An 11,277-nucleotide genomic window follows, 5' to 3' on the forward strand; every position below is an offset into this window, starting at 1 on the left:
TGTCTTAGTCTGCTCAGACTACTGCAATAAAATATTATGAGATAAGTAGCTTATAAACAACAGAAATTTATATCTCACAGTTCTGGAGGCTGGGAAATCTAAGATCAGGGTGCCAGCATGGTTGGGTTTTAGTGAGGGCCCTCTCCAGGGTTGCAGACTGCTGACTACTTGCTGTGTCCTCAAATGGCAGAAGTAGTTAATGAGCCTGCTCAGGCCAGCCACTTTTATAAGGCACTAATCCCATTTTATGAGGGTTCCCCACTGTGACCTAATCCCCTCCCCAAAGGCTCCATCTCCTAATACTGTCTTCTAGGTACTTGGATTTCAACATAGGAATTTTGGGGGACACAAACATTCAGATTGCAACATTTTTTACTTTTTTTTGGCCAGAATTTTTAATAAAAGATGTACAGAAGATTTTGTACGAACATTTTAAATTCTAATCTATATTCATTCTCGCTCATTTTTCAGTAAACCAGATATGTCACGTCTGAGACTTGCTGCTGGGAGTGCTATTGTGAAGCTGGCACAAGAACCCTGTTACCATGAAATCATCACATTAGAACAATACCAGCTATGCGCATTAGCTATCAATGTAAGGAAAATGGCTGTGTATAACTACTATAGAAGGCCTTTGACTTTTAGGAAGGAAAAAATCCACTATGATACATAGATTTAAATTTTGAATGTTTATGGTTTGTTTTTGAAAAATTTATGCATGAGAAATATGTCAGAGTTCTGAAACTGTCATTTGAGTTTTGGCTTGGTAACATGGTTCAGTTGACACTTGTTATTCGCAGTAGTTTTGTTCTATAATGTTATCACAGGCATTCAGTTAGCAGATACTGAACAATTGCTCTTAGGAGAACTACCAGGATAGGTTCCTTCAAGCCCCTGGCCACATTTTCATCATCCAGTTAATATACAACGTTGTTTTTATGTATGTTTCGGGGTTTAAAGACAACTTATTTATTATATATAGTTGTTTCATTAACACTGAACTCACAGTCAATAGCACTGTAATTCATGGAGTGAATTACAAATTACTTAACAAAGCTTATCTAGCACACACTTTTTCTCTGTAAGGGATATCATAGCCTTTTTGTGCTTTGGAACACCAGAGAGCAGTTCATCGCTATGCTTGTGCTTTGGAGCACCAGACAATACTTCATCATGAAATAACAAAAACATCAACCACAAAACTGAAAAATGTGGCACTGAATAGATCTCAAAAAGGACACTTTACAGTATGAAAGCTGAAACAAGAAGGCATGGTGTTGCCTTCTTTGACATTAGCTGGGAATGTGCACATCTGGCTATTCACATTTTTTGCCGCTTTGTGCATTTACTTTGCAAATGACCAAGAAATTGCTTCAAGTTTTAATTTTGGTGTTACAAATAAATTTTAATGTGTATGCAAATTCCTAATTATAGAGTCCACAAATAATGAAGATGGGGTGAATACATATTCAGTTCCTGAAAGGAAAATAACAGTATAGAAATTTATAGTTTTATAAAGACTTGATACAGAACTAATTTCATGTTAGAAGCATTCCTTATTACTCAGTGAGTTAAGTTTTCAGATTATGAACTGAAATAGCAAACTTTCAGATTGCTATTCCAGTTTTATGGGTTTCTTATTAGAGTAACTTTATATTTGGATTGTACAACTTTAGAAGTCTTTAGCATCATTGAGAAAAGTAAAAAGGACTTTCACAGTAAATAAGATAATTTCACTATTAGTTTTTCATTAATAATTTGATTATTTTACATGTGGTTTTTCTGTTTTTTCCCCAAGAAGTCTTAAGAATTTATTTCAGGGATCATTGTAATTCTTCCTCCCCACCCTTTAATCTAGTATGTATTTTAAAATTGCCACTTATATATAACTCTCTAGACACAGTCATCTGTTTTTAAATTGTGATCATTTTTGTCAAATGATTTGTCAAGACTGGTACATCAGTCTTTTAAAAATAGCTGTTTCAAATTCTGTTTATGATTTTAGTTTTATCGTTCAGACAGAGCCATTTGAGAAATGATGTTTTGGGGAGCCCATAACTTCCTTGGTTTAGTTTCCCCACTTAATTTTGGAGATAATCTTATTTTATAAGAAACTGAAAATTGTTTAAAAAGTATCTGTTATATTTCTTAGAAGAAAGCAACATATGTAATCAATTTATTAAATTGGTAAGACTTGCAGTCTGTTTATCAGGTTCTTGGTATGATATTTCTTAGAGCATTTGCTTTTATCATTATTGAAGTGGAAATGTTTAAAAAGCACAAAGTTTGGAAATACAAGAAATGGACTTTATTTGAAACTTATGGTGTATAAGAAGTACGTGTTAGCCATTAGGTAGATGTCCACTATGAGTTAAAAGCATTCACAGTTATTGACTTCTAAGGACTTCCTTTTCTAGCACAATATTTGTGAAACATTGCCACCTCAAACACCAAATTCCCAAGGTGAAAGTTCAAATGGCCCAAACTTTAAGGTTGCCTTGGAATTCTGTTGACTATGGAACATTTGTCAGTGGTTAAAAATCAATTATTAGAGTCTTCTCACAACTTAAAAACATATCAAATTACCCTATTTTAAACAAAGCCTTTCTCTCATTCTGTTCTACCTTTAAATTACATGCCCATCTCCTCTTTTCAAACCTCCAAGCCTCAAGAAAGAATAATCTGTGTCTTTGTCTCTCTTACTCTCTTTTCTACTCATAGTTTGTCATTTGCCTTCGTTGTTTTCCAGAAATGTCCTGTTGAACTCCTCAAGTCCAATGATATTGGTCTCCCTTATCCTTTTTATATTATTCAACTCAGCTTATTGCTACTTTATTCTTAAAACTGTCTTATATGGTTTCTGTCTCTTGATTATTGCTTTACTTCTCTGATTATATTTTCTGCTCTTCCTCTTATTCTTCAAATGTATGTGTTTTATGAGGATCTTTCTAGGATAACTTCTTCACTTACACAGTCCTTTGGCCGTTTCATCATCTCTGTAAGTGACTGTTAAATCAGCAACATTAAGTTTTTTTCAAGACTGGTCCCACTTCAAATGCTAAACAGAAATTTTATACTTTTATGTTCTGTGAGTATAATACAGAGATTTATAATGTTTCCCAGATCACTTCTTTCTTGACATGTAGAGCTTATATAAGTGTTAAATAAATTCAAATGGCATTTCTTATACCTAAAAACATAGTTTATATTTGACTTTTGGCTTGTCCTTGCACCTTGTTGCAAAGTACAGATAATTATATTCTTTGATAACCGTTATATCATTTTTGTTCATTTATTCTTGACCATTCTTATTGCTGTAACCATCATTAGCTCTCACCAGGACAACTGTGAATCTTGTTTATTGCTGGTAAATTTCCCTAGTTACAGTTATGATCATGTTATTTCTCTTTTCAAAAAATATTTAGGGGGTTTATACTTGTAAAAACAACTGCACATATTTTACAACCTGGTGTTTGAGCCCCTCTAATATTTTTATATTACACCCGACTATAAAAATCTTGTGGAGCACACTCTCCTTTGCTTAAACTCATTTCATGTAGCTGAACAGTTTTTTTCTTTTATGTGCCTTGTACTTTGCTGCCTTTAATTTTCTCCTTACTCTCCCATTTCCACACATCCAATCTAATCCTTTCTGCAAATTAATGCTCAGACACAACCTTCTCCACAGAACTTGCTCTGATTCTTTTAGCTGGAAGTAGTCTCTTTTCCTGTGGATTTCCTATGGATTTCATCTGCAGTCCTCTGATACATACAAGGCTATGCTTTGTGCTTTACTACATATACTTTATTTCTTTTACTTGAGTTGAGGCTCTTTAAAGGCAGTACTGTATCTGGGAGGCTGTTATACATTTGAACAGAAGGTACATTTGGAGAAATTTAATAAAATGAATTTTAACATAATTTAATAATGGCTTAGCTACTTTAGAACATGGAAATCACTTCATGAAAAATGTACTCTGTAATTCTGTGTGCTGTACATTGTTCTATGTTCTGGAAATACAAAGATGAGTAGCCCAAAGAAGCTACCTCTTAGGAGAACAGAAAATAGAGATGTGTCAATAATGCAATGAGATACACAAAGTAATTGAACTATTTACATGGTACTAATGGTAGTTTTGAGGATGATTTGTACTAGAAAAGGCTACTAAAAGTGAATTTATTTAAGTCGCAGACAAAATTTCATAGTAGTGAATAAAAGCTTTGATTGGAACTTTATCTTGGGGGAAACTGTGTAGTATTAGACACCACATGTTTTTTTCTTATATTTAACCAATTATTTTCTGTAACCATGGTCATGAAAGTATCCAGTGTTTGCTTTTTTGAGGGGACATTTTATTCAGATAGAATTGTATTACTCTGTTCTTTACTTCACAGTTAACTTTTGTAGTAGCAGTCAAAAGGATAATCATCTTTGCAGAAAAACATTTGAGGACTCCCTCAGTTCCCATTAGCACTTTTTATATTTATTCGCGATTCTCTTAAAGTACCTATGTCTGTGTCATCATTCCTGTCAATTTTCTCTTCTTCAGTTGTTAATTATTAGTTGAGTTGCCTGTGATTTCCCAGTTCTCTAACATCACCTTGATGACTTTTTGAAAACCTGTTACTTGTGTGATGGTTCAAGGATTGACATTGCAATTAATTGGTATTGTATTTTTGTACCCTGAATGATTAGTCAGAGAGGGACAAAAACCCGGACGTGATTGGGGTTTTAATGAATGTCCTGTTCGTTTATGAATACACTTGTGATATGTGGGTTTTTACTTATCCACTTTGAAATTGGATATTTTCATAATAATTCTGTAACAGAGACTCCTCTGTGAGACTGATACTGAGGGAGGAGCGAGTTCATGTTAACTTTGCTTTTTTGAGTATGAGGGTAGATAACTTTCTGTGAGCTAGACTGCTTCTTCCCCTTCCCTCCCCACAGCTAATTTTTTTCCCCACTGAGGTGGAGTTTTGCTCTGTAGCCCAGGCTGGAGAGCAATGATGCGATCTCAGCTCACTGCAACCTTCGCCTCCCAGGTTCAAGTGATTCTTCTGGCTCAGCCTCCTGAGTAACTGGGATTACAGGTGCCTGCTACCATGCCCAGCTAATTTTTGTATTTTTACAAAATACAAAAGTAGAGATGGGTTTTTCACCATGTTGGTCAGGCTAGTCTCAAACTCCTGACCTTAGGTTACTTGCCTCGGCCTCCCTAAGTGCTGGGATTACAGGTGTGAGCCACCGTGACTGGCCTATTTTTATTTTTTGACTTTAGGTTCAGGGGTACATGTACAGGTTTGTCATATAGGTAAACAGTTTGTCACTGGGGTTTGGTGTACAGATTATTTCATCACCCAAGTGATAAGCATAGTACCCAAAAGTAGTTCCATCCTCACCCTCCTCCTACCCTCCACCCTCAAGAAGGCTCTGGTAGCTGTTATTCCCTTCTTTGTGTTCATGTGTACTCATTGTTTAGCTCCCACTTGTAAGTGAGAACAGCAGTATTTGGTTTTCTGTTCCTTTATTGGCTAAAGATGATGGCCTCCAGCTCCATCCATATTGCTGAAAAAGCACATGTAGTATTCCATGGTGTATCTGTATCACATTTTCTTTATCCGGTCTACTGTTGATGGACGTTTGGGTTGATTCCATGTCTTAGCTATTGTGAATAGCGCTACAATGAACATATACATACATGTGTCTTCATGGTAGAAATGATTTATATTCGTTTGGGTATGTACTCAGTAATGGACTGCTATGCCAAATGGTAGCCCTGTTTTCAGTTCTTTGAGAAATCACCAAATTTCTTTCCACAATGGCTAAACTAATTTACATTCCTACCAGCAGTGTATTAGTGTTCCCCTTTCTCCACAGTCTAACTAGCATCTATTATTTTTTTGGCTTTCTAATAATAGACATTCTGACTGATATGATATGGTATCTCATTGTAGTTTTGATTTGCATTTCCCTAATGATTAGCGATGTTGAACATTTTTCATATGCTTGTCGGCTGTATGTGTATCTTCTTTTGAAAAGTGTCTGTTCATGTCCTTTGCCCACTTTTTAATAGAGTTGTTTAGTTTTTGCTTCATATTTAAGTTTCTTACAGAGTCTGGATATTAGACTTTTGTTGGATGCACAGTTTGCAAGAATTTTCCCCCATTTTGTAGTTTGTCTGTTTACTCTGTTGATGGTTTGTTTCTTTTGCTGTGCAGAAGCCCTTTAGTTTACACTACTACTTTAAATTAGATGTTTGGTATTTTCATAAACTAAAATTTAAATGAAATGAAAGAAGATGTATAAAATAAGGATTTAAAGATAAGGGCAAAGTGTTATGACTAAGATTTCTGGGGAAGATAAACTAAATGATCATTCTACATGAAGAAATTGTTACAACAGTAAAAAAAACACCATACCTTATTTAACTGGTAGAGAGTAAGGTGTAATCATGAAGGTCTTCGTAGGTCATATAGAAAAGTTTGAACTTTTCCCTATGCAGTAGTCTCCCCTATCTGTAGTTTTGCTTTTCCACACTAAGGTGTATTAAGAATGAGGGAGACCACATTCACATTACACTTATGATAGTATAATATTATACTTGTTCTATCTTATTATTAGTTGTTGTTCATCTCTTGCTGTGCCTAATTTATAAATGAAACTTTATCAGAGGTATATATGTATAGAAAAACACATAGTATATATAGGATTTGGTACTGTCCTCAGTTTCAGGCATCCACTGTGGGTCTTGGAATGTATCCTCTGCTGATAAGGGGGAACTACTGTAGTTCAGAAAAAGTTCTGATCATCTGTGTGCCAGGTTTTGTGTTAGGCTTAGAGAGATAAAGATATAATTCTTTTCTTCAAGGAACAAGTACTGATGGGTAAGACAGACATTTAAACCCATCATTTTAATACTTTATACAAAACGCTATTCTGGAGATTAGTACAGAATTCTAAGAGCACAGAGGTGGATGCTGGATACAAATTACACACTGCTTTCTGGCAGATATGTGAGCTGTCTTTTTGGATAGGTAGGAGTTAGCTCGGAGAGTAGGGTGGGTAATTTAGGAGAGGGGAATAGTGTGAGTTAAGTAGGCACATGGGTGGTAATAATCAGCCTGGTTTAATTATAGAAGTTGAAGTAACGTGATGCTTCTGAAATGGATTAGTAATTCTTACCTTCAGAATTGTGCTTTTTATTTCTTTATTAAGAGACAGGATCTTGGTATGTCTGTCTTAGCCTCCCAAATAGTTGGGACTGCAGGTGTGTTCCACCATGCCCAGCTAGAGTTGTACATTTTCATGTGAATAGTTTTTATCAGTGATAGAACTAATATAAATTGGACAGTTTTATATTGCCTGTAAAATGAAAAAGATATATATGAGTTGGTGTTTAAGCCTTGATTTTTGTATTTTATTTAAGTTAGGGCGGATTTATATATACTAGTATTTTTTCTGTTTTAAAAAGTATGTTTCTTTTTTTTTTTCACTGTTTTTTTAAATTGTATTTTAGGTTTTGGGGTACATGTGAAGAACATGCAAGATTGTTGCATGGGTACACATATGGCAGCATGTTTTGCTGCCTTCCTCCCCTTCACCTGTATCTGGCATTTCTCCCCATGCTATCTCTCCCCAACTCCCCACCCTCCACTGTCCTTCCCCTATTCCCCCCACCAGACCCCAGTGTGTGATGCTCCCCTCCCTGTGTCCATGTGTTCTCATTGTTCAACACCTGCCTATGAGTGAGAACATGTGGTGTTTGATTTTCTGTTTTTGTGTCAGTTGGCTGAGAATGATGGTTTCCAGGTTCATCCATGTCCCTACGAAGGACACTAACTCATCGTTTTTGATGGCTTCATAATATTCCATGGTGTATATGTGCCACACTTTCCCTGTCCAGTCTATCATCGATGGGCATTTGGGTTGGTTCCAGGTCTTTGCTGTTGTAAACAGTGCTGCAGTGAACATTTGTGTGCATGTGTCCTTATAGTAGAACAATTTATAATCCTTTGGATATATACCCAGTAATGGGATTGCTGGGTCAAATGGAATTTCTATTTCTAGGTCCTTGAGGAATTGCCACACTGTCTTCCACAAAGGCTGAACTAATTTGCACTCCCACCAACAGTATAAAAGTGTTCCTGTTTCTCCACATCCTCTCCAGCATCTGTTGTCTCCAGATTTTTTAATGATCGCCATTCTTACTGGCGTGAGATGGTATCTCAATATAGTTTTGATTTGCATTTCTCTAATGACCAGTGATGATGAGCATTTTTTCATATGTTCGTTGGCCTCATGTTTGTCTTCTTTTGTGAAGTGTCTGTTCATATTCTTCTCCCACTTTTGAATGGGCTTGTTTTTTTCTTGTTAATCTGTTTTAGTTCTTTGTAAATTCTGGATATCAGCCCTTTGTCAGATGTTTTTTTAACACATCTGTTTGGTACCAGATGAATATTGCAGCTTTGAAATGACCTTGAGTCACAACACCTCACTCTTATGAGCAGTGAAGCAGTGATTTTAGATAAACTTGATACTGTTTACTCGTTTCTTTATAAAATAGCAAATTTTATATCTGAAGTTACTGTTTGCTGCCATGTGAATAATATCTGGAATAATTGTGTCTTTACAGGATGAATGCTATCAAGTAAGACAAGTGTTTGCCCAGAAACTTCACAAAGGCCTTTCCCGTTTACGGCTTCCACTTGAGTATATGGCAATCTGTGCACTTTGTGCAAAAGATCCTGTAAAGGAGAGAAGAGCTCATGCTAGGCAATGTTTGGTGAAAAATATAAATGTAAGGCGGGAGTATCTGAAGCAGCATGCAGCTGTTAGTGGTAAGCATGTAAGAATATGAAAAGGATACTTTTTCAGCCTCCTAGTTTCAGTTTTATAGAATATAGCATGATATATGATATTACTGTTAATTATTATTTGTAATTGACACTCATTAAGTTACCATTTTTTGATAACTGCTTTTCATTTAATATAAAGGACATTAAAAAATATAAATGCATGGATACTTAAATATCAACCTATATCTCTTTATGTAAAGGAAATAAAGGCCAAGGAAAATAAACAATGACATTAGAGGTACTTTTAATAGAATAATAAAATCTGTACATGTATATAGATTGTCTAAGCATGATCTTTTTTTAGTTGAAAAAAATTACAAGTCTTTGATCTTTGTTGTTCTCACCTGTAGCTGACATTAATATCAGGTGTTTGTGTGCCTACTTTTCATCTACTCACTTTACTCCATTGAGGTTAGTTGGTATGCCTCTTGACTTCGATGATTTGTTTAACAAACAGCATTAAGATCCATCCAGTTATTTCAGTCAGAAATCAGAGGCATTATTCATACTGTTTTTCCCTTCTCTTATCCATCACCAACTTCTGTTAATTCTTTCTCCAAATGTCTTGAACATTTATCTTCTACTCTCCAACCTTGTTGTATTTTCTCCTAGATTGCTGTATACATTGCCTCCCTGTTGTAATTTTTCCCTTGCCTCTGACCACCTGCTGTGTCACATTGCTATTAGAATTATCCTTCTAAAACAGATTAGATCACATCAGTGCCTTGCTTGAAATTTCCATTGATTCTCTGTTGCTCATGGGATAAAGTTGAAATGCCTTATCATAGCCCTTTATAGTTTGCTCTCAGCCAGAGTTTCAGACTTTCTGTCTGCTCCCTATTTTGCACTCTGTGTTTCATGAACTCTGGATTACTTGAAATTTGTGTAACAATCTTTTTTCTCTGTTGTCAACTCTATCTGGAAATTGCTTCCCACTTCCAGACAAACAAATGAACAAAACCAAGGAACATGGTTGGCACCTTTTGAATCATTTAAAATACACTTTTGAGGTTACCATGTCACTGTTACCTCTTTATTTTTCTTCATTCCTTCCTTTGGAAAATGTTTTGTTGTCACATCCCGCCTCTGCTGTTTACCAGTTGTATTTTCGCAGGTTACCTAATCAGTTTTGCCCTAGTTTCCTTATTTGCAAAATTGGTAGAATTATAATAATTGCTTATGATTGTTGTGAGAATTCAAAAAGTATATACAGTGCCTGGCATAATGTATGACCCAAAGAAGTACTCAGTATGTGTTAGCCATTCTTATTTTGGTGCACTTCCACATTGAAGTGTAGCTTCTGCCTCTGTTTATGCTTTAGTGTAAGCTCTTTACCTAGTCTTACTCATCTTTATGTTTTTAGATTTTAATATAGGCTTGGAACATGGTAAGCACTCAATAGCTATTTGATGGAATTTAATTTTAATTTCACTGAATTTTGAACCCTATTACTTTTTTCCTTCCATGTCTGCCTTGAAATGAATGACGTTACACACAAACTATTCTCTATAGATTTAGCAATGGAAATAAAGAAAATTTGGTGTTTTATTGACACATATATCCGAGGTTAAAACATCCAATTTATATTTATATTTGGAAAATATGAAATATAAATGGAAATTGTCCAGAATTTGAGACCCAGTCTGTGTGTACCCTGTATTAAACCAATTAGGATTATAATTCTGACCTCTCTAACAGAATATACTACTGTCAGCCAATATACAAAAATAATTGAATTTAAACTAAATAGCTGTTTCTTTATTTAAAATGCCCTAGAAGCTCTTGTCTGTTTCTTTATTCTGTTCTTGTGTTTCAAATAGTATCAACCTCTTGTTTTAGTTCCATACTGACTCTGAAAAATATTAGATGTTATTGTTTTGCTCAGCAGCTTATAAGAGACTGTTAAACATAGGGTCACACGTAATGGGAAAAATGGATGTTATATCTCTCACTCTTGAATATAGTTTTTTGGGTCACTTTTTCCATATGCATTTTAAAACTGAAATATTTGTTTTCTCACCCTTAGCCCATGATGTATTTAGTAGGCCATTTCAGTATTGAACATGGTGGATGAATGGTAGACTGTTTATCATGTACCTCAACACAGGGTATTTCAATATATTTTTCTTCAAATCATTGTGGTAAACTGTTGGGATGCAGAAAATATAGTATGAAAGAAAGAGTGTGTAAGATTTGGCTTCTAACCTGGATTTTTTTTTCTGTTTTCTTTTTTCTTTTTTTCTTTTCCTTTTTCAGAAAAATTATTGTCTCTTCTACCAGAGTATGTTGTTCCATATACAATTCACCTTTTGGCACATGACCCAGATTATGTCAAAGTACAGGATATTGAACAGCTTAAAGATGTTAAAGAGTAAGACTTTTTCCATCCCGTTTTCATATTTTCATTTTTTCTCCTTA

At 35.1% G+C, this 11,277-nt stretch overlaps 1 protein-coding gene across 15 annotated transcripts in view; it reads left to right on the forward strand.

The window, feature by feature from the left end:
• Positions 1–11,277, forward strand: part of PDS5B (PDS5 cohesin associated factor B) — a 200,013-nt gene that overhangs the window by 164,539 nt on the left and 24,197 nt on the right. For all 15 annotated transcript variants that reach the window (XM_078375264.1, XM_078375272.1, XM_078375269.1 and 12 more), the window contains 3 exons: positions 472–595; positions 8,637–8,841; positions 11,116–11,230. In XM_078375264.1, coding sequence (XP_078231390.1) covers positions 472–595; positions 8,637–8,841; positions 11,116–11,230 — 444 coding nt within the window. The remainder of the gene's footprint in view (positions 1–471; positions 596–8,636; positions 8,842–11,115; positions 11,231–11,277) is intronic.

This window comes from Callithrix jacchus, chromosome 5 (genome assembly GCF_049354715.1).
Source record: "Callithrix jacchus isolate 240 chromosome 5, calJac240_pri, whole genome shotgun sequence".
Taxonomy (NCBI): domain Eukaryota; kingdom Metazoa; phylum Chordata; class Mammalia; order Primates; family Cebidae; genus Callithrix; species Callithrix jacchus.